The sequence below is a fragment of the Nerophis lumbriciformis genome, linkage group LG10 (assembly GCF_033978685.3).
Source record: "Nerophis lumbriciformis linkage group LG10, RoL_Nlum_v2.1, whole genome shotgun sequence".
In the NCBI taxonomy this organism is placed as follows: Eukaryota; Metazoa; Chordata; class Actinopteri; order Syngnathiformes; family Syngnathidae; genus Nerophis; species Nerophis lumbriciformis.
In genome coordinates this window covers 10,141,113-10,165,000 of record NC_084557.2, presented here as the reverse complement: position 1 = coordinate 10,165,000, position 23,888 = coordinate 10,141,113, and the positions used below count along the sequence as shown (strand labels likewise).

The 23,888-nt window shown below is 38.3% G+C and overlaps 2 protein-coding genes across 2 annotated transcripts; both read left to right on the top strand.

Annotated features, from left to right (window-relative positions):
* Positions 1 to 5,568: 5,568 nt before the first annotated feature.
* bncr (bouncer) lies at positions 5,569 to 6,350 on the top strand. The gene is made up of 2 exons (XM_061970290.1): positions 5,569 to 5,680; positions 5,752 to 6,350. Exons 1-2 carry the CDS (start codon positions 5,658 to 5,660, stop codon positions 6,179 to 6,181), a joined length of 453 nt encoding a protein of 150 aa, XP_061826274.1. The 5' UTR covers positions 5,569 to 5,657; the 3' UTR covers positions 6,182 to 6,350.
* A 5,651-nt stretch (positions 6,351 to 12,001) lies between these two features.
* Positions 12,002 to 18,034, top strand: nop10 (NOP10 ribonucleoprotein homolog (yeast)). Its single transcript, XM_061970292.1, has 2 exons — positions 12,002 to 12,192; positions 17,706 to 18,034. The coding sequence occupies exons 1-2, from the start codon at positions 12,139 to 12,141 to the stop codon at positions 17,844 to 17,846; spliced, it is 195 nt and encodes a 64-aa protein (XP_061826276.1). The 5' UTR covers positions 12,002 to 12,138; the 3' UTR covers positions 17,847 to 18,034.
* The last annotated feature ends 5,854 nt before the right edge of the window (positions 18,035 to 23,888 follow it).

The window sequence follows — 23,888 nt, the reverse complement described above, 5'->3', positions numbered from 1 at the left end:
TATATATATAGGGACGGCGTGGCGAAGTTGGTAGAGTGGCCGTGCCAGCAATCGGAGTGTTGCTGGTTACTGGGGTTCAATCCCCACCCTCTACCATCCTAGTCACGTCCGTTGTGTCCTTGGGCAAGACACTTCACCCCTTGCTCCTGATGGCTGCTGGTTAGCGCCTTGCATGGCAGCTCCCGCCATCAGTGTGTGAATGGGTGAATGTGGTAATACTGTCAAAGCGCTTTGAGTACCTTGAAGGTAGAAAAGCGCTATACAAGTATAACCCATTTATCATTTATTTATCATATATATATATATATATATATATATATATGAAATACTTTAATTTCAGTGAATTCTAGCTATAAATATACTCCTCCCCCCTTAACCCCGCCCACCCCCACCCCCCCAATCTCCCGAATTCGGAGGTCTCAAGGTTGGCAAGTATGCCGTATGGGCCGCAGCGCTACTCCGTCATAATACACTTTTTTACCACTTGTGGCAGTAATGACAATTATCAAACCAGAGGGGTGTATAAAGAGAGTAAGGCCAACCAAACAACATTATGCATTTTCGGCAGGTGCGACTTATACTCCGGTGCGACTTACAGTATACTCCGAAAAATACGGTAGTTTTTTAGTACATGTGGGGCGGTGACGTTGGATTTAGGGTGGGGTGGGGGGGCCCTCCAGTAGACTAATAATATTGATGATAACAAGTATGTAATATTAAAGACCAAAATTGGGCCACAAACTGAATTTTGTTTAGGGCCAGTGTATGCTTTTAACCCAATATATCAGTACAACATCAGAAAACACTTGGCTCTACAAGTACCACCATAATGACCAACATTGAAATAAATTAGCGTAGTAGGATTAAGTATTCATTAAAAACAAGGCAGGGGTTTTATTTAATAAGTATATTCCATATTTTTGGCAGTTTGAACAGTAACACTGTGTTTGAATATAGAAAAATGAAACACTGCACTTTAATCAAGTGATTATTTGGCGTACCATTAGATGGAGTCTGCGTACCTCTAGAACACAGGTGTCAAACTCAAGGCCTGGGGGCCAGATGTGGCCCGCCACTTCCTTTTATTTGGCCCTCAAAAGTATGGATATAATATGTATCAATAAAGTACTATAACTTTTCTTACTAAATGTATGGTCTTATCCAGTGGCCAACATTACTGCAGTATTTATATTTTTCAGTCCATTTCAAGCATGTTTATGCTTGAAAATACTTCATTTAGGAAAAACTAATTTTAGAAAATGCTTTAAAAAAAAAAAATTAATAACCCCAAAAAAATCTGTGATGTGGTAAAAGCTGTAATATTTGAAGCGTGGTGTAGCAAAGGACAACTGTATATTTAACATATACAGTATAAAATATTTTTATGTACAATCAAATATTCTACGAAATTAACTAAATGTTCAGAGAGGTATTAATTAGAAATAGCCAACAAAATTATTAATCAGATACATCACAGAGTTGCAATGGATTAATTTTGAATATTCACAATAATAGCGTTATTTCATTTTTAATCTATATTAATCATGTTTCATCTTGCATGAGCAGAAACTCAAGAAATAAAGGAATATACATTACATGAATTCTACATGATTGTTAAACAACTTTAGCATCTTCATGCCAACAAAAAAGTGTTTTTATAAGCAAACAATTGTCTATATTATTGTGGATCTATTACTCCTTTGTGTAGATTCATAATATTCTTTATTATAATAATGATGGATTAATCTGCATGAATGCATTCATTTCATTTACATCATGTTTTCATTTGTAATATTCATTAGTATTATTGTAACAATATTATTTACTTAGGTTTTTTTAACCTCATTCAGCAAAATGGCGCTCAGTTGAACATTCTGATTGGTTTGGTCTTATCGAGTGGCCAATATTTCTGTAGTATTTATATTTTTCAGTCCATTTAGCCATTTTTATGCTTGAAAATACTTCATTTAGGAAAAAACAATTTTAGAATATGCTTTTCAAAAATAACCCCAAAACATCTGTGATGTGGTAAATGTTGCAATATTTGAAGCGTGGTGTAGCAAGGGAGAACTGTATATTTAACATGTACAGTATAAAATCGACTAATAATAATGATGATAACAAGTACCGTATTTTTCGGAGTATAAGTCGCTCCGGAGTATAAGTTGCACCGGCCGAAAATGCATAATAAAGAAGGAAAAAAAACATATAAGTCGCACTGGAGTATAAGTCGCATTTTTTGGGGAAATGTACCTGATAAAACCCAACACCAAGAATAGACATTTGAAAGGCAATTTAAAATAAATAAAGAATAGTGAACAACAGGCTGAATAAGTGTACGTTATATGACGCATAAATAACCAACTGAGAACGTGCCTGGTATGTTAACGTAACATATTATGGTAAGAGTCATTCAAATAACTATAACATATAGAACATGCTATACGTTTACCAAACAATCTGTCACTCCTAATCGCTAAATCCCATGAAATCTTATACGTCTAGTCTCTTACGTGAATGAGCAAAATAATATTATTTGATATTTTACAGTAATGTGTTTCACACATAAGTCGCTCCTGAGTATAAGTCGCACCCCCGGCCAAACTATGAAAAAAACTGCGACTTATAGTCCGAAAAATACGGTATGCAATGTTAAAGACCAAAATTGGGCCACAAACAGAATTGTGTTTAGGGCCACACAAAGCTTAGGGCACAGGTGTCAAACTCAAGTCCCGGGGGCCAGATCTGGCCCGCCACATCATTTTTGAATGGCCCGTGAAAGCTTGAAAATAATCTGCACCAATTAAGTACTTTATCGTTCCTTCTTTTTCTATTATGACAAAAAAAGACATGTACTACATGCAGTTATATACCTTTTAAATGTTGTCTATCTAATAATGCAACATATATTATATTATCATACATTCCAAACATTTTTGGGGTAAAAAACATACACAAATATCTACTTAGTCTCATGATTTCAAAGCGAGTTATCCATCAAATTGTACATATATATTTTTTTAAACAGCTCGGTCTTCAGAATCATACCGTAAGAAAAAAACTGTGGTACCATTTTTACACATACAGTAATAGACTGTGAAAACAGCAACCATCTTTTTTATGTAAAAAAAAAAACAACAAAAAACTGGCAGATCAATCACCAGAATTTTACAGTAAAATTTTACTGTAAATTTTATGGTAAAATTCTGCTATTTTTTTGGACCGCAAAATTTACATTTTTTTTTTTCTTACAGTGTAGGTCAAATATACATTTACTAATCAAATGCACAGGTAATGGTGTGACAATATCATGCGGCTAATCCTTATACATGTAGGTTTATTTAGTGGCCCTCAATGAAAACGAGTGTGACACTCCTGGCTTAGGCTATACCAGGGGTAGGGAACCTATGGCTCTAGAGCCAGATGTGGCTCTTTTGATGACTGCATCTGGCTCTCTGATAAATCTTAGCTGACATTGCTTAACACGATAAGTAATGAATAATTCCGCTGGTAATCACAATGTTAAAAATAAAGTTCAAAATATAAAACATTCTCATGCATTTTAATCCATCCATCCGTTTTCTACCACACCTGTTCAAGAAGTTGCATTAATGGTATGAAGTATTTTAATTATTATTGGTAAGCTTCAGAATAACAATGTTATTAAAAAAGAATAAGAGACTTATCATACTCATATCATATCATAAAATGTTGGTCTTACTTAAAAAATGCACGCATTTAGTTGTATTCGGTGTTAAAAAATATTATATGGTTCTCGTGGAAATACATTTTAAAATATTTGGCTTTCATGGCTCTCTCAGCCAAAAATATTCCCGACCCCTGGGCTATACTGTTACAAGTCACAGGTGGAGAAAATCCTCCGTGCTGAACTCTGTAGAACATGCACCTGGCTCGCTGACAACAAGCTATCCATACACTTGGGTAAAACGGAATCCATCCTATTTGGGTCCCACATCAACCTTAAGAAAGTCAACGACTTCACTATAAAAGTGGGTGACATTGTTATCACCAGGAAATCTACCTAGGTTCCATTCTAGAGGCTAATCTTTCCTGTGATAAAATGGCAACCAAGGTAATCAAAAAGCTCAACCAACGAACGAGATTTCTCTATAGAATCTCCTCTCTGGTCAACAAAAGCACCATGAAGATTCTGGCGGGAACTCTCGTTCAACCCTTTTTCGATTACGCATGCACCTCCTGGTACCCTAGCACCTTCAAAACCCTCAAATCTAAACTCCAAACATCCCAGAACAAGCTAGTCAGATTACTTCTAGACCTCCACCCCAGATCCCACCTCACTCCTACCCACTTCTCCAAAGTGGGCTGGCTCAGGGTGGAGGACAGAGTAAAACAACTTGCACTGAGCCTAGTCTATAAAATCCGCTACACCTCCCTGATACCGAAGTACATGTCAAACTACTTCCTTAATGACCGCCATAGCCACAACACCAGGGGGAGCTCCACTAACCACGTTAAACCCAGATTCCGATCTAACAAAAGGTCTTAACTCATTCTCTTTCTATGCCACATCAATGTGGAATGCGCTCCCAACAGGTATAAAAGAAAGTGCATCTCTATCCTCCTTCAAAACCGCAATAAAAGTTCACCTCCAGGCAGCTACAACCCGGATTGTTGTTAATAATCAAATGTAAACAATCAAATGCAGATACTTTTTCTTATGCCTTCTGATCGCTCTCTCTCTCTCTCTCTCTCTCTCTCTCTCTCTCTCTCTCTCTATCCTACCAAGTCAGACCTACACTGTTCCAATATCCATTTCTCTGTTCAACAACCAAACCTAACCCCCCCACACCCGCATTCCCAACAGGTATAAAAGAAAGTGCATCTCTATCCTCCTTCAAAACCGCAATAAAAGTTCACCTCCAGGCAGCTACAACCCGGATTGTTGTTAATAATCAAATGTAAACAATCAAATGCAGATACTTTTTCTTATGCCTTCTGATCGCTCTCTCTCTCTCTCTCTCTCTCTCTGATTGTTGTTAATAATCAAATGTAAACAATCAAATGCAGATACTTTTTCTTATGCCTTCTGATCTCTCTCTCTCTGATTGTTGTTAATAATCAAATGTAAACAATCAAATGCAGATACTTTTTCTTATGCCTTCTGATCGCTCTCTCTCTCTCTCTCTCTCTCTCTCTCTCTCTCTCTCTCTCTCTCAGACCTACACTGTTCCAATATCCATTTCTCCGTTCAACAACCAAACCTAACCCGCCCACACCCCGGATTGTAAATAATGTAAATAATTCAATGTGATTATCTTGTGTGATGACTGTATTATGATGATAGTATATATCTGATAGTATATATCTGTATCATGAATCAACGACTTAAACAAGTTGAAAAACTTATTCGGGTGTTACCATTTAGTGGTCAATTGTACGGAATATGTACTTCACTGTGCAACCTACTAATAAAAAGTTTCAATCACTTATATACCGTCAAGTTTGTCCAATTTAATAGAGCAAAAACACACATCCAGTGAGGTTTGTGCAGCTTGTGTGTGTCATGGTGTATAAATTACCTTCAAACACACCTGTTGCTGCTTGCTAATCAGTAGCTGGATAGCTATTTGGACCTCTGAAGCACATCACACCTCCAAGGGGCCTATCACACAGAAATGGGAGCACCAAGAAACCGAAGGTGAAGAACACACATGTGCACTGTCTTAACCTGCCGCTTTAACGTTAATACAAGGTGTGACGTCGTTGCAGCCTGACCTCCATCCTGGTGACCGCAGCCCTGCTCCTCCCAGTGCTGAGCCTGGACACCCTGCTGTGTTACTTCTGCCCCCTGCAGCCCAAAGAGGGGTCATGTGCCAACATCACCACCCAATGTGTGCCCGGCCAGCGCTGCGCCGCCTCCAAGGGTTACTACGGCGCCTTCCACGCACTGTCCTCCCAGGGCTGCGTGGACGCCGAGCTCTGCGGCGCCCGTCAGGTGGTCTCCTACAGGGGGGTGGAGTTCCGAGTGACGCACCGCTGCTGCTGCAGGGACAAGTGCAACATGGCGGCGGAGTCTGAGGCCATCCTGAAGATGCTGCTGGGGATGATGACAAAACGGGCGCAGTACTCCAACATCACCCGTGCTCTCAGGGAGCAGATCTGGGGGTCGTGTGCGAACACGAGCGCCTCCGCTTTGTAGGCGTTTGCAGGACTATAAGGGGAGGCCCTTTTAGCCACAGTCCCTCACCTTTGTCTCGTCCCATTGTTTGTTTTAGCAAGGATCACAACCACCATGTGGGTTTTATTGCTCCAGAGAGTTTTGTCAGACCTCCTGGAAAAAAGCAAATAAATGCAACATGTTGAATCTCCCCCTTTGCTGTGTGTAGAGATTTCAATCAGGTGTGTGAAGGCGTGGCCTACAACATAAAACTTGCAGTCAGCGGTGCAGTCAGACTTGATGAAGACAAGCTCTGTAAAGTTTTGCTTTCTCAACGAAAAGTCCAAACCTCCGACAAGACTATGTAAGTTTTGATATGGTCACTTTTAAAGACAACACGGTAATGGAGGAAACATTCACACCTGAGTGCAAAATGCACAGTCAGGCAACTGTTAATTGATTGACACAATCAAGTTGGGGGATGGAAAGTTTATTTCTAAAGAAGAAATGTCTGCTTTGTGAAAAAAAAAAAATCACGTGATCCACTTCAAAAAAATGGGAAGTCATCATAACTTGCAAAGAACAGAAGAAAGTATTGTCTGCGTTTTCAGTATTTTTGAGGGGTCAATTTGTTTTTCTTCATTAGCACAATCTAATTCACCTGTGTGTGTATATAAAACATTTTGACATTTTTAAGGTTCTTTAAACATTCTTACATTACATCTCGGCACTCCCAAAATGGACACTGATGATAGTAATTTACATTTATGCATTTTAACATTATATACTAAACACGACCTTTATTTGGACAATGAAATAGCACTAGCCAGATGCATTGCTATACTACAAGTCCCAGAATGCACTGCAATGTCAGTTTTCTCTACATTTTTAATTATTGATTGTATAGGGCTCAAAAGGGTACATGATCTCGTAATGTGTTTTTTTTTTTGGCTGCAGTTTCTATTTTTGCTGCTTTTGAACCCTATTTGTAATTAGCACTTATGTTTAAATAAGGTTTAAAAAATCAAAATGTTTATTCATTTGGACTCTATCTGTTCATATCTATTGTTTGTTTGGTAATCCGTTTTGAAAATATTTTATTGCCTTTTTTTACTATATGTATATATATATTGCGAGAATCTGTTTGAATCAAGAATCATGTTCAATTGAGAATCGAATCATGAGTTGTAAGATTCACAGCTGCACTAATTAGTGGTCTACAATTTTTGGATTGGAAACGAGCTACCATGCTTTTTCTCTGAACAGTTTCGTAAAAAAAAAAAACACATTGCTATTTTGCCCAAATTATCTTGTTCAGTTATCCCCCTGCCCAGTGTGAATCAGTGTTGCCAGATGGGAAATAACAATTTACCAGACACTTAAAATGATCACACTTTGAGGAATAGTATTGATTTAGGACCCTCTGCTACATTAAAAACTGTATAGTATAGCTCACAGGTGTCAAACTCAAGGCCCTAGGGGCCACATCTGGCACTACCGCATTTTATGTGGCCAGGAAAAGCCTGGCAATAATATGCGTCAAAGTATTTCATATTAGAACCCGAAAAATTGCAGGTGTCGTGTGCAATTGCGTATCTTTTCAACTTTAATATCTGAAAATGCAAATATATATTATCATATACAGCAGGAGTTCTTAACCTTTCTCACCTCGGGCCCAACTTTTTCACTACAAAGGGGCCTGGAGCCCACACAAATATTAACATTGACTTTGTAATCTTACTGTTGTAGTCAACCTACTTTCAGTTTACAACTTTTTCAAATTTTATGAAAGTATGTGTTAATTACATAAATTATCAATGTTAATGTCAGGCTGATTACAATAAGAAATACTAATAAAACTAGGTCTAAGTCAGACCTACATAGAGGTTTTTGTTTCATGACTCTACGACATTCGTACTGGGAGTTAGAGGCAGTTTTGTCTGTGTTTTTTCCTAGGGGGCGCTAGAGCGCAATTTTGAGTTTTGGGGTTTGGTTTTTTGACTAAATCGTTTTGTTTTCCAGTACTGATGTTGTGTGTCAAATTTGGTGAGTTTTGAAGCATGTTAAGGGGGTCAAATTACAGCGCAAAGCTGCGGAATAATAATAATAATAATAAAACGCACAAAATACAATAGGGTCCTCTGTCCCAAAGGGACATTGCGGTCCGTAATAAATGGAACAAGCGGTAGAAAATGGATGGATGGATACACTGCAAAGGAAGGGACTCATAAAAACTGAAAATGTAATTTATATATGTATAATGAATTATAACAATGAATGAAAATGTGTTTCTTAATTAAATGGTCAATAAAATTAAAGTGCAAATGAGGATACAGCTTCACCAATGTAGTCATATTTTTTGCGCTAAAGAAACTTCTCTATGCTTTTAGCTGCAGGCTTCTTCTGTCTGTTTGATATTGTCATTACTGCCACAAGTGGTGGAAAAGTGCATTACAACTGAGTATCCTGCAGCCTGTATGGACCACAGCTGAGAAATGGATATTTTTTGGTGGACATCTGGGGGAGGAGCTCCTGGCCCAACAACAGGCCCTGTGGTTAAAAAACACTAATATACAATTTTCCAAACTTTTTTGTTAAAATACACACAAACATTTAAAAAAATCTGCTTTTTACCTTGACTTGTGATTTCAAAGCACAAGCATCTAGATAGTAACATGAGTATACATTTTATATTCACGGCCATTTTAGGGCAGCTTATAAATTAACGTGGACCCCGACTTAAACAAGTTGAAAAACTTATTGGGGTGTTACCATTTAGTGGTCAATTGTACGGAATATGTACTGTACTGTGCAATCTACTAAAATGTTTCAATCAATCAATCTGTAACTGCGATTAAGCCCTCCAATAAAAATGAGTATGACAACCCTGGTATGGATTACTGCATTTTTCCTCTTTAAAGTACCAGCACCAATGGAGGGAGGGTGAAATATGCCATTGGCAGAATATACCTATAGAAGGGCTCATATTATTGAACATTGACATTTTTGTAGTTATTGATTATGCAGAGGGGGAACTCATCGCACAAATAAGAATTATTGTACATCTGGCAACGCAGGCGTGCATCAAGTTGATACAGTAGCCTCGACGGGTCAAAAAGTGCTGCATTGTAAGGGCAGATCTTAGAATGATTTACAATATGTTGCATGTCTAATTAAGATTACTCTAACAGGTGGTCCCTTAGAGCATATTTTAAAAGTATGGTCATATTTCAGGATCAATATAGATTGTGTACAAAATGTTGCTTGACCTCTTGTTTGCTTCACTGCATGCAACTTTAAAGACATTTTTAAATAGTTTGTGCCATAAATGTACCTGTAAGTTTGAAGTATATAATCCTGTCTCTTGATGTAGGCTGACCTTGTCGCAGCTCCTGCACGCCGCCGTGTTCTTCTACCTCGTGCCCTGTCTGCTCTGCGGCAACCTGCGCTGCTTTTACAGGCCCATCCAGGAAAAGGAGGTCAAATATGGGCACGTTGTGACAGAATGCCGGCCGGATGAAGTGTGCTTCAAAGCGGAGGGTCGCTTCGGCAACTACAGCGCCCTGTCGGCCAGCGGTTGCATGCCTAGGAAGAATTGCAGATGGATTCATGAGCTCCCCTACAAAGGAGTCGTCTTCACAATCAGCTATAAGTGCTGCAACCGGCTATATTGCAACGCCTGTGTGGGCCTCAAAGCCAACACTTTCTCCATCGCTCTTACACTTGCGACTATTGTTGTGGTCGCCAGTTAACGCCTATACTGAACATGAGCATCATATAATGTTTGTGTCAGGTGGAAAAATAGTAGTCTGAAGACACTGAGCTGCAAATATGGATATTTTAACTGTTTTAGAGTGCGCCTTTTATTGAAATTAAAGCTTTTAATAAAATATTGTCATCTTTTTGTTTTTGAAAAAAAAAAAGACCAATTATCACTGTTTTGTACGCTTGTACTTTATATGAGACGGTCGCTTGTACCTGTTGGTCTTTATTTGGTAACTTCCGTGCATGCGCGCAGACATCGCTCACTGCCCATTCATTACATCTCCCCCCTTTAACTAATTGTTTGCGCCACATAAAACATATAAACAGTGGTATGCATTAGGTAAACTTGTTTAAACCCAAAAACTCTCTCTGACTGAATCAATTGATATATATCATTCACATTTTACATATTTATTACTTTTCTTTCCTTTTTTTTTGTAGTTCGTCTTTATTTGGTAACTTGCGCAGGCATCGCTCCCTGCCCATACATTAATTGTAATGTAGATACATTGTCATGTAATCACTTGTGATTGCACCTATAGTGTGACATTTGCGAACAGATCAATTATTTAGAATGCGGTCCCCTCCAAGGTTTCTCATTGTCATCCCATTGCGTTGGAGTTTTTTCTTGCCCTGATATGGGATCTGAGCCGAGGATGTCGTTGTGGCTTGTGCAGCCCTTTGAGACACTCGTGATCTAGGGCTATATAAGTAAACCATACTTGCCAACCTTGAGACCTCCGATTTCGGGGGGTGGGGGGCGTGGTCGGGGGCGTGGTTAAGAGAGGAGGAGTATATTGTCAGCTAGAATTCACCAAGTCAAGTATTTCATATATATATATATATATATATATATATATATATATTTACATCCTGAAAATATGCAAACAAAACTGTGTTTAGATAATTGATACTTCAAACTTGCATAAATAAATCTTAAGGAATATAACATAACTTGGCTTCTGAGAGCTTCAAAATGTAATGAATAAAATGCTAAAGTTGTTGATACACAAGCAATTATTTTAATAATTAAATATGGTAATTTTAAATGAATTATGATAATTTAAAATTAATTATTTCAAATATGTTTATTTTAATGTATAATTCTATGGCTGGATGTAATAAGGAGTCAGAAAAAATAAAAATAAAAATACAATAAATGTTGATGTTTTTAGCAAAATATAGTAAAAATGTATTTAGTTTTTTGTTTTTTTAAAATTAATAAATATATTTATTTTTAGGTAAGATAAACATAATACAATGTATCTCTAGTCTGTATGATTTAGTTCTTGTCACCCTGTTGTCCTCCTGTCGTGAAAAAAGGCTGTCCTCACTCAGGTCCGCATGGAGCTGGAGGGGGCGTGGCCTCCAGCTCCGGCTGAAAATCGGGAGATTTTCGGGAGAATATTTGTCCCGGGAGGTTTTCGGGAGAGGCGCTGAATTTCGGGAGTCTCCCGGAAAATTCGGGAGGGTTGGCAAGTATGAAGTAAACATTGATTGATCTTTACCATGAATTGATTAACGTGGACCCCGACTTAAACAAGTTGAAAACCTTAATCGCGTCTCACCATTTAGTGGTCAATTGTACAGAATATGTACTGTACTGTGCAATCTACTAATAAAAGTTTCAATCAATCAAAAATGTATTAATAGTTTGGCATTGCTTGTGTTGTAAGTCCAGTTTGTACCATAGTTTTACTCCGCATACAGACACACTAAAACGTGTACGAGTAGTTTGAGCTTTCGGCAACGAGGAATAAAATAAAAAAAATAATAAAAAAAATAATAAAAAAAACTAACCTTTCTGATGATGCTCTTCTTCATAAGAGGTAAACGTCAGAGTCCGGCAAATGTGAGGTTTTACTGTCCTCCTCAGGCCGTTGTGCTTCATTACAACTCATTTATATCTGTCGATACAATGCAGGAGATTGAATAAATGTATTTAGCTTTACACGTTTTAGCCATTCACAATTGATTCCGTAAATTCCATAAATGTATGTAAGTTCTCGTGTTTCAACAAGCTCTTTGTATATTAGCTGTGTCAATGAACAAAACGCAACACATTTTGCCACCATTTCCCAAAATGCTTAGCGCCAAACCAAACAGGATATCCGGTGTAAACTCGTCACGACGCCACACGAGGAGAGAAAGTCTACGTATTGTGGCGTCTATTCTTCCGAAAACTACAACTTTGACTTGCTTTTAAAGGTCGTCCAAGAGCAGCGACCCTCAACATGTTCCTGCAGTATCACCTGGACGACAACGGAGATAGAGTTTACACTCTCAAGGTAGCGTGACGTTAGCTTCTTCAGCGTGGGCTAGCACAACATGCTAGCTAGTTCACTACGCTGCCATAGTTACAAATGTGTCCATATAAGTCTATCCATTCAACGCTAGACCAAGAAAGTAGTAATAAATGTATAATTGACACATGGTGAAACAATTTAGAATTGTAGCCTGCATATTTTCAATTCTAGCAAACTTTAACTCGCCAGTAAGTCACTGGTAGCCAAAGTGCGGCACGAGGGCCATTTTGTGTCCTTATCTTTTTTTCACATGGAGCAATTTGGTGCCTTTTCAAACTATGACAAATTTAAACAGGAACTAAAAAGCATATATAGTAGTGATGGGTTGATGAGGCGTCATGAAGCGTTTCGACACATTGCAAAACTGTATTGATACTGTGTCGATACTGTGTCACTAAATACTGACATTTGCTGGACATTAAAAATCCCTACAGGCAACCTATGGACCGACTCAACTGACACTGATTTGATGACCTATTATATACAATTATATAAACTAAGTCATTGTATTTCATTTAGGATTATTTCTAGAGATAAATGCATTAAAATGTAATATCGGAAATTATCGGTATCGTTGTTTTTTTTTGTCGGTATCGTTTTTTTTAAAAAATCAACATAAAAAAACACAAGACACACTTACAATTAGTACACCAACCCAAAAAACCTCCCTCCCCCATTTACACTCATTCACACAAAAGGGTTGTTTCTTTCTGTTATTAATATTCTGGTTCCTACATTATATATCAATATGTATCAATACAGTCTGCAAGGGATACAGTCCGAAAGCACACATGATTGTGTGTGCTGCTGGTCAACTAATAGTACTAACCTTTAACACTTCATTTGACTCATTTTCATTAATTACTAGTTTCTATATAACTGTTTTTATATTGTTTAACTCTTTTTTTATTCAAGAAAATGTTTTTAATTTATTTAACTTATTTTATTTTATTATTATTTTTAAAAAGTACCTCATCTTCACCATACCTGGTTGTCCAAATTAGGCATAATAATGTGTTAATTCCACGACTGTATATATTGGTTGATATCGGTATCGGTTGATATCGGTATCAGTAATTAAAGAGTTGGGCAATATCTGAATATTGGCAAAAAGCCATTATCGGACATCCCTAATTATTTCATATTTTCATTTAAATAAAAATAGGTTTTTATATTTTTTAGATACAGTCCATAAATAATGTGAACATGTATCATAACATGGAAATCTAAGATAACGTGTTGTGAACGAGGATGCTTGTGGACTGGGTGTCATATACCGTATTTTCCGCACTATAAGGCGCACCTAAAAACCACAAATTTTCTCAAAAGCTGACAGTGCGCCTTATAACCCGGTGCGCTTTATATATGGATAAATATTAAGATTCATTTTCATAAAGTTTCGGTCTTGCAACTTCGGTAAACAGCCGCCATCTTTTTTCCCCGTAGAAGAAGCGCGTGGTGCATGCTGGGATATGTGACGTTTCATTTCCATTTGTGTGTTTATGTAAAGACCCCAAAATGGCTCCTATTAAGTGTGTTGTCTGTCTAATTATAAATAATGCAGACGAGGCGTGTTAACTGAGTTCTCAACGTTTACTCACAGCGTGCTCATAACCACATTCTAACTGCCAGCATACAACAACGCTTCTCAGGGCTACCGCGCATGCTCGTCACTATCGTTGCATGCTGGGTAGTGTAGTTGTTATATTTGCTAGCTCATAACATCACATTAAGAGACACGCTTACGCGCTTAATTCAATACTCGCCGTCATTCCGGGTGGATTGACAAAAGACCTCCAGCCGCTACATATTGGTGTCAACAGGGCATTCGAAGCTAGACTGCTAACTGCGTGGGAACAGTGGATGACAGAAGGCGAACACACGTGACGTTCACCAAGACAGGGAGGCAGGGAGACAGCGTCAGACGACATTTTGGATCCCACATTCGCCCAACTTTTCAATTCGGACAACGAAGGAGAATAATTCGAGGGATTTATGAATGAAGAATAACTTCAGAAAGTGAGCGTTATGTTTATTTTGTGTGTTGTGACATTAACGTTCGAGCAACATTATGTTGCTATTGCTCTGCACTATTTTGAATTTTACTATGTTTGTGATTGCACATTTGCGTACATTTTGGGAGTGAACAGAGTTGTTAGAACGCTGGTTTTTAATATATTATTAAAGTTTGACTGACCTGACTGTTTTTTTTGACATTCCTTTAGCGCAGTTAGATGCGGCTTACAACACCGGGCGGCTTATAGGTGGACAAAGTTTTGAAATATGCCGTTCATTGAAGGCGCGGCTTTTAACCCAGGGCGCCTTATGGTGCGGAAAATACGGTAAGTTGTTTTTGAACTTTATTACACTGGGAATGTTTTTTTTTTTTTTTTTTTTACACATTTTTATTGAAAAAAAAACAGTTTTTCCAACGTATTACATTTTAGACGATTTCTCTTTTTAGTTATTATTTCTCCGGCTGACAGCATTGAGGAGGTGGATTTGTTAATGTACGACAATTCTGTCGTACAAATGAGACATTTAACCCGCAGAAAATATGAATAGTAAACTAAGAATCATTTTGAAGAGATTTTGAATTCTAATAGATCAAGTGGAAACTTTGAGAGAACAGGATGAAACGACAAGGAAATTAACACAAATACATTTTTTTCCGATATATGATCAAAATATTCCCACACGGCGGAAATCTTTCTTTTTGCCTGAGGCTGTTCCATGATCTCCGACGACGATAAATTAGAAATGACCAACGACAGAAGTGCGACGATTCTGTTGGCAGCAGCATGTCGTTGACAGATGCGCTTCCTTATAAAAACACAGTTTGGCGCGCAGGCGTCAGTGCGACACAGTTCGCGTATCGGTCACGTGACCCAAACGGCTCATGATCGGTCACGTGACTTTCTAAAAGCGGTACGCGCACCGACACAGGGTTTTGCTCTATGAGCTCGACGCATGCGCCGATGCACCGGTGTTGCCGGACCCATCACTAATATATAGGAGAAACAAGATATTTTAGTACCGCAAACATCAGTAATTTTATACATAGAAAACAAAAGTTGACATGCATCCGTTTTCTACCGCTTGTCCCTTTTGGGGTCGCGAGGGGTGCTGAAGCCTATCTCAGCTGCATTCGGGCGGAAGGCGAGGTACACCCTGGACAAGTCGCCACCTCATCGCAGGGCCAACACAGATAGACAGACAACATTCACACACTAAGGCCAATTTAGTGTTGCATTTTCTTTAAATATAACAGTGTATTTTCTGGAGTTAAAACATAATACTGTATGATGAATACAAGTACCTATGTAATATTAAAGACCAAAATTGAATTTTGTTTAGGACACAGGTGTCAAACTCAAGGCCCGGGGGCCACATCTGGCCCGCCACATCATTTTGAATGGCCCTTTGAAGCTTGGAAATATGCATCTTATATGCAGTACTTTATCTTTGTTTCTTTTTCTATTTTGACTGGAAAAAATACATGTTCTACTTTCAGTTATATACAGTGGGGCAAAAAAGTATTTAGTCAGCCACCAATTGTGCAAGTTCTCCCACTTAAAATGATGACCTATAGTAATCGTTTGACCTCTGTTATTGCCAACAAAGGTTATATTACAAAGTATTGAGTTGAATTTTTGTTATTGACCAAATACTTATTTTCCACCATAATTTACAAATAAATTCTTTACAAATCCCACAATGTGAATTCCTGGATTTTTTTTCACATTCTGTCTCTCACAGTTGAAGTGTACCTATGATGAAAATTACAGACCTCTGTCATCATTTTAAGTGGGAGAACTTGCACAATTGGTGGCTGTCTAAATTTTTTTTTGCCCCACTGTATCTCTTAAACTATCTATATCATAATTAAAGTTAAAGTATCAATGATTGTCACACACACACTAGGTGTGGTGAAATTTTCTCTGCATTTGACCCATCACCCTTGATAACCCCCTGTCAGGGGAGCAGTGAGCAGCAGCGGTGGCCGCGCCAGGGAATAATTTTTGGTGATTTAACCCCCAATTCAAACCCTTGATGCTGAGTGCCAAGCAGGGAGGTAATGGGTCCTATTTTTATAGTCTTTGGTGTGACTCGGCCAGGGTTTGAACTCACGACCTACCGATCTCAGGGCAGACACTCTGATGCAACAAATATATTATCATACATTCTAAACATTTTTGGGGTAAAAACATACATAAATATCTACTTAGCCTGATGATTTCAAAGCAATTTATCCATCAAATTGTACTGTAAACATGACAATTTATGTTTTTAAAACAGCTCAGTCTTCAGGATCCTACTGTAAGAAAAAAAACTGTGGTACCATTTTTACACTTACAGTAATACACTGAGAAAACAGCAACCATCATTTTTATGCCAAAAAACAAACAAATTGGCAGCTCAATCACCAGAATTTTACATTAAAATAGTGTGACCATTTTATGGTAAAATTCTGCTTTTTTACCGCAAAGTCTACAGATTTTTTTTCTTACAGTGTAGGCAAAATATACATTTACTAATCAAATGCACAAGTTTTCTTGTGACATTGTCCTGTGGCTAATCCTTTTATACATGTACTGTATGTTTCTTTTATTAATGTTACAAGCGGCCGGCCCTCTGAGGGCAGCCAAAACTGCAACATGGCCCTCAATGAAAACAAGCTTGACACCCCTGCCTTAGGATAAACTGTTACTTATATACTGTCAAGTTTGTCCAATAAATAGAGCAAAAACACACATCCAGTGGAGTTTGTGTAGCTTGTGTGTGCCATGGTGTATAACTTACCTTCAAACACACCTGTTGCTGCTTGCTAATCAGTAGCTGGATAACTATTTGGACCTCTGAAAACGTCAGGAATTAGGATTTTACTTCCCCAAGGGTTTTTATTACTTACTAAACATGAGTAAAAGTAAATTTATTCTTAACATTTTCGAGCGGTCGATGAAATGTCTTCTAGGGTGGACAACATATGTTGGTGGGTTGATAAACATATAAGAACAATTAAAAAGATTTAAAATGTTTTGGTTTCAACAATATTTACGTAAATGTCAATATTCAATGTAATGTCAAATATAGTGCAAAAACAATGAGCCCCCTAACATCAAAAGTAACTTATTAAACAAATATAATAGGACTAATGTCCACAAAATGACTACATTATGTTCATTCTAATAACATACATGGCAGTCTAAAAGCAGGCGTGCATTATGTCCAATTTAGTGGACACAAGATTAATCGCAATTTCCTCAGATCACAAACTCAATACTTGGACATTTTACAATTATATTGATGTCCCCGTATTTTTATTACGGGCAAGGCTTTTCTAGAATAAAAGGAATAAACTGGTACTCCTAGTGATGGGACGAAATGTGATGAGACGCATGCTAAGCTCGTATGGAGGCTTGCTTCATGTAGGAGAGGAAGCGAAAATGTTGTGTTGCCGAGTAAAAACTTCCTTTTGCTTTACCTTTCTGCAGAAAGAGGGACCCAATGGGCAGCCCACCAGCTCAGCCCACCCAGCACGCTTCTCCCCCGACGATAAGTTCTCTCGGCATCGCTTGACGGTGAAGAAGCGCTTCGGACTTCTGCTCACCCAGCAGCCCAGACCTGTTCTGTGAGCACATGACATGCACACAAACTATGGATGCCAACATGTTTGCAGTTGGAGCAGATGTCAAACTTTTCCCCCTGTTTTATTTTGCTATTTTTTAACAATTTGTGGTTATGAAAGGGTGGTTGATCCCCACTGCAGAAAGCAACTTTGAATAAAAAGGTTTTTGCATCCAGATAAATAGGATGACAAACACTTGGATACTTTTTGTCACTATCTGTATATTTGGCCGCATTTTTATACGCTCTGATCAATTATACACATTTATCTAAACCAGGGGTGTCAAACTGGTTTTCATTGAGGGCCACATCGCAGTTATGGTTGCCCTTAGAGGGCTGCTTTTAACAATGAGTAATATATGAATATATATATATCCATCCATTTTCTACCGCTTATTCCCTTTGGGGTCGCGGGGGCGCTGGAGCCTATCTCAGCTACAATCGGGCGGAAGGCGGGGTACACCCTGGACAAGTCGCCACCTCATCGCAGGGCCAACACAGATAGACAGACAACATTCACACTCACATTCACACACTAGGGCCAATTTAGTGTTGCCAATCAACCTATCCCCAGGTGCATGTCTTTGGAGGTGGGAGGAAGCCGGAGTACCCGGAGGGAACCCACGCAGTCACGGGGAGAACATGCAAACTCCACACAGAAAGATCCCGAGCCCGGGATTGAACCCAAGACTACTCAGGACCTTCGTATTGTGAGGCAGATGCACTAACCCCTCTGCCACCGTGAAGCCCAATATATATATATATATATATATATATATATATGCACAAAAAAGTCTTTACATTTTACTTTAAAAACTACCAGCTCAGTCACCAGAATTTTACAGTAAAAGCAGTGGGTTGTTTTTTTTACAGCATACAAAAAATTGAATAAATGGAATGGAAAAACAATGCAAAGCAACAGAGCTGCCATTTCTTTTTTTTACCATAAAATCTTCGTTTCAATTTTTTTTGTTAGTTTTTTAACATTTTAGTGTTTTACTGTGTATGGAAAAAACAGTTCCAAAGTTGATTTTACAGTTAAAAAATAAAAACTCAGTCGGCAGAATTTAACTGTAAAATGTATTGTCAATTTTCCAGTCTACAATTTGATAATTTGTTTTGAAATCATAAGTCAAGCAGATATTTAAGTATAGTATCTTTATTTTAACAAAACATATTTTTGGAATACATGATATATTTAGATAATATTGAATTGTAGAAAATACGCAATTGCATGCAGTACATGATTTTTAATGTCAAAAGGGAAATAATAAATATATTTAGTAAGAAAAGATTAAGCATTTTATTAACGCATATTATTTCCAGGCTTTGAATAATGAGGCGGGCCAGATTTGGTGTTTCCTTTACACAAAACACCTTATGTTCTGAAACTATCAGAGGTAAATTATATTCAACTTTGGTATGACACACTCAAATACAATAACTGCAGTGGCTTTTTCCCCTATTCCATACAAGAACATTTTATTAGTAGCTTGTAGCTTTTTTGTCCAAAATCTACTGAATGACCTTTTGAAGTAGCAACAAAAGTGGTACATAAAGATACAGTAGATGAACAAGACGGTTAATATTGTAATAATCCGACAATGTAGGATCATACAACTTCTTTGTGTGTCTTGTCTTTATTGCACAATATTAGTTTGAAAACCACACAACTACCCCAATGTGTGTCTCCTCTTTTCCCGGCAATAATCGAACCCCCACTTCCTATCAACAACGTCACTTCCCGATCTCTCACCGGAAGTCCCGCCCCCCATCCAAAGTCGTTGGGTAGCCAGCCGCCAGTCTCATTTATCCTTTATAGCTATCAAAAATGTGACTAAATGTTACAAGAAGTGCTTTGTAAACAAGATGGCTGAAAGCTTCGCCACTATTTATTTCCTAAAAGTAACCAAATTATTCCTCCAATGGAAAAGCCACACTCATGAAACTAATAGCGCCACCATTTCCCTACAGAACATTTGGTATACTGCATAACATTTATTTATTAGGAGTATTTACCTCGCAAAGCTACGAGTTCACTCAAACACACAACTTCATTTTTCTTGCAACTCTGACTTCTTCGCAGTCTTACTCCTTTGCAAAGTTGCCAAAACACCACACTGACCCCTAGTGGAGTACTCTCGCAACTACATGGTAACATTCCTTTTTTCCACCTGGCTGCAGTTGATTCAGTTTATGTGGAACATGCTTACTATACAATTGTTCCATTACAGCACGTCCGAAAAGGAGTAGGAAGAAGCTGAGTTTATTTAATCCTACCCCTTTTCATACCATAGCAATTTTATCATAGTTCCTTGTTCTCTGTAACAGAACAGTGAACTAATAAATAATATACCATACTAACAAATATTAAATACATCAATAATCTGTCTCAATAAAAAACAAAACAGTTTGAACAGTCTCTTAAACTGAATCATATGCTATGGTTAGTCCATTCCATAATTTAATTCCACATACTGATATGCTAAAGCTTTTAAGTGTACGTGCATACAAATGTTTTAAATTAGATTTTCCTCTAAGGTTATATTTCTCTTTTGTTGAGAAGAATTGTTGTACATTCTTGGCTAGCAGGTTATAGTTTGCTTTGTACAGCATTTTAGCTGTTTGCAAATGCACCAAATCATTGAATTTCAATAATTGTGATTTAATAAATAAAGGATGTGTATGTTCTCTATATCCATCATTATGTATTATTCTAATTGATCTATTTTGTAACACAGTTAGTGAATGAAGCGCACATTTGTAGTTGTTTCCCCATATTTCTACACAATAACTCAGATGTGTAACACTCGCGAGCAGTAGAGAATATGAAGTGATTTTTGGTCTGGAACATATTTTGCTTTATTCATTATTGACGTGTTTCTTGCTACTTTATGTTGTATATTTTTCACATGAGATTTCCAATTAATTTTATTTATTTAGATTGAAAGAGTAGTTTGTCAATGAGCTCTGTTTTTAACTCCATCCAGGGACAAGCAGTAGAAAATGGATGGATATTAACCGAGTAAAACATTTCAGCGTTTGTAGTACATTTTTTGTTGTAATGCTGTGCCTTTTAAGGTTAAAGTTACTAGGAACACTCAAAACATTGATTAAAAAAACTCAGAACTTGACAATTGAGCCAATGTTAAAATTCAAACCTCAAAGCATCGCAACTTTTTGAAAAAAAACCCCGCAAAAAGCTAGACTGTATAAGCATGCCGGTATGTTTAAAGCTGTTAATATTTTAACAGAGTCAAAGCGGTAGAGAATGAATGGATTTTTATACTAACATGTAACCATCCATCCATCCATCCATTTTCTACCGCTTATTCCCTTTAGGGTCGCGGGGGGCGCTGGAGCCTATCTCAGCTACAATCGGGCGGAAGGAGGGGTACACCCTGGACAAGTCGCCACCTCATCGCAGGGCCAACACAGATAGACAGACAACATTCACACTCACATCCACACACTAGGGCCAATTTTAGTGTTGCCAATCAACTTATCCCCAATATGTCAATAATATTCACCAGTTGCATGAATGTGAAGTGAATTAATTAACTCATATTATGTTCTACATATGGTGAATGTTCATATTCATCTTGGAGAAAGCAAACCTTCAAGTTTGAGTAAACAGTGGTATTTCAGTTTGAACACATAAGATAAGGCCCCTTAGTTTGATATTCGCAGGTGGATTGGATCACTTCTCGTAGGAATGGACTTCGGACTGCAAAAGTGATAGCCCTATCCTTGAGAAGAGACAACCTGTCTAGCTCAACACACGAACATCTCCTTTATGGTCAGGATGCGCTCCTTACTTAGCACACACAACCAGAGACAGGAAGGAGAAATATAAAAACTCATGATTTGGCTTCTTCAGTTAGGAGTCCTTTACTTTTTTTGACTTAGGTTCCTCCAGGGAACTGCAGTCCTGTGTAATGATGCTCGCTTGTGATAAAGCAACTTTTAGTTCAGTACAGCATCTCCGATGTCTCTTTTAATCCAGCCGCACGGCCGTGTCGTCCTTCTGTCCGGACGAGGATGAAAAGACCAGAAACACACTTCAAATGTCTGCAGTAGAGATGCGCGGATAGGCAATTATTTCATCCGCAACCGCATCACAAAAGTAGTCAACCATCCGCCATCCACCCCGAACCAACATTTTATCAAAACCGCACCCGCCCGTTGTTATATATCTAATATAAACGATGCAAGGCATTAGTGAGGTTATAAAGCTTTTGCCTGTTAAAGAAAGGAGACTGATCCAATGCAGCAGAGACATTCAATTCGTGCCACGCTGTCACGGCCCAGACGCACACCAGTGCGCAATCATCTGGGAGCCGCGCTGAGCGCACCTCCAAGCGCACTCGCGTCACTCACACTGCTGCAGGCAGCTGCGTTCCACGCATTCGTGGCTAAGAGATATTAATGAGTGATAATATTATTTATCATTATTATAATATTATTGTCCTTTCCATTAAGAAAGTGTTGACTATTGTTGCCAATGCCCTCAGATCAGGAGTGCGTTCCTCACACTTTGTGTGCGCAGTTGCAGCAAGCAGAACGAGGCTTTTAAGAAGTTAAAAAAATGTTTTAGAAAGACTAGGTGTTGGAATAATTGTTTGTAAGTTATCACAAAAGAGACGTTGTATTACATTATGTTCCTGATAAGAAGGTGAATGCTGTCTTTCGAGGCCTAACAAGAGGAAGAAGGCTCGTAAAACTCCACTGTGATTTCAACACGGACAGATGGCAGGATCTGCTCAACTTCCAGAGGAACTCTCTTTGAAGTGTTAAACAAACTCTCTTTGAAGTCAACGCTATTTACGACCCGCTGCCCTTTTGAAGCAACTGTGGTCAGGAGACGGGAGGGGTTATCCATTGTCCTCCAACACCTGCCCCAGCTGGATCCAGGAAGAGCCCAGCCCGAGACATCCTCTTCTTGGACTTCAATGAGACCGAAAACAATGACTGTTTTACATACTTCCTATTTCTAATGAGACATGTGTTGGTGCGTGAACATTGAATATCTAATAAAAGAGGAGACGAAAACCTTCTTCGTCAGAGCGTGGTGCAGGACTGTACAGAGAGTGCAGTGGCCATGTCTCTCCTCAATATTGAGTCCAAATTGAATTCTGTCTCTGTTTGATTCCTTGCCTTTTGTCTGGTTTAATAGATGTCCTCAGTGTTTGAACGTGACACTAGGCCTATATTTTCGTTAGGTAAAAAAAAATTTCTGAATTTATTTCAATGAATATTAACTTGTTAACGTTATAATGCTCAAATAGGGACGAGGGCGGGGTGCACAGTGAAGCAGTGAACAATTTCGCGACAAAGATGAACCTTTATTGATTGATCTGCAGCCATGACAAAATATCAGACAATCTCCATTGTCTATGTTCTAGGCATATAGGCTCATACGTTTTTAAGTTGAAATAAAAAAATAAATAAATTAAAGCTGCAAGCAGCATTGGTCGGGCCCGCGTATTTGGCAGGTGCTAGTCCTAAGTGTCCCAATACTTTTGTCTACTTTTAGTCTGAAGTGTCCCAAGACTTTTGTCTAGTGTACCTACCTTGTCTGCATTGTGTGGGCACGTTGGTGCTTCCTGCTTTTAAGCAGCCATCTTAAAAAAACAGCAGCGCAGCAGCATCAGCGCAGCGGGTCTTTGAAGGGTCATAAAATCAAAACCGGAGCAGGTATTAAAAAGCTGTTCTGTTATTTTATACACAAGGGTTTAATCTCTCTCCTGTGTTAGTTTGAAGCCGAAACGACAAACGCGCTCAGAGGAGATAGTTTTCGAAGGAAGGTGACCGGTTTTTACAAAAAATTTGTTTTGAAGGGGGAATAGCAAACTTCCTGTTGATTTTTGCTGGGGGTTGTCAATCTATGAAATGTAGGTCTAAGTGAGACCTACATAGAGGTTTTTGTTTCATGTCTCTCCGACCTTCCCGGTGGGAGTTACAGGCAGTTTTGTCATTTTTTTCTTCCGAAGAGCAGTTTTTTCTCCGTTTTATTCAAAAATTGCTCTAGAGCACAATTTTTAAATTTG

What these genes read in the sequence shown, in the direction of transcription:
- bncr (XM_061970290.1), top strand. Translation starts at nt 5,658, where the DNA reads ATGGGAGCACCAAGAAACCGAAG. An exon ending in GGAGCACCAAGAAACCGAAG is followed by an intron (nt 5,681 to 5,751) that starts GTGAAGAACACA and finishes ACGTCGTTGCAG; the next exon opens with CCTGACCTCCATCCTGGTGA.
- nop10 (XM_061970292.1), top strand. Translation starts at nt 12,139, where the DNA reads ATGTTCCTGCAGTATCACCTGGACGACAACGGAGATAGAGTTTACACT. An exon ending in ATAGAGTTTACACTCTCAAG is followed by an intron (nt 12,193 to 17,705) that starts GTAGCGTGACGT and finishes ACCTTTCTGCAG; the next exon opens with AAAGAGGGACCCAATGGGCA.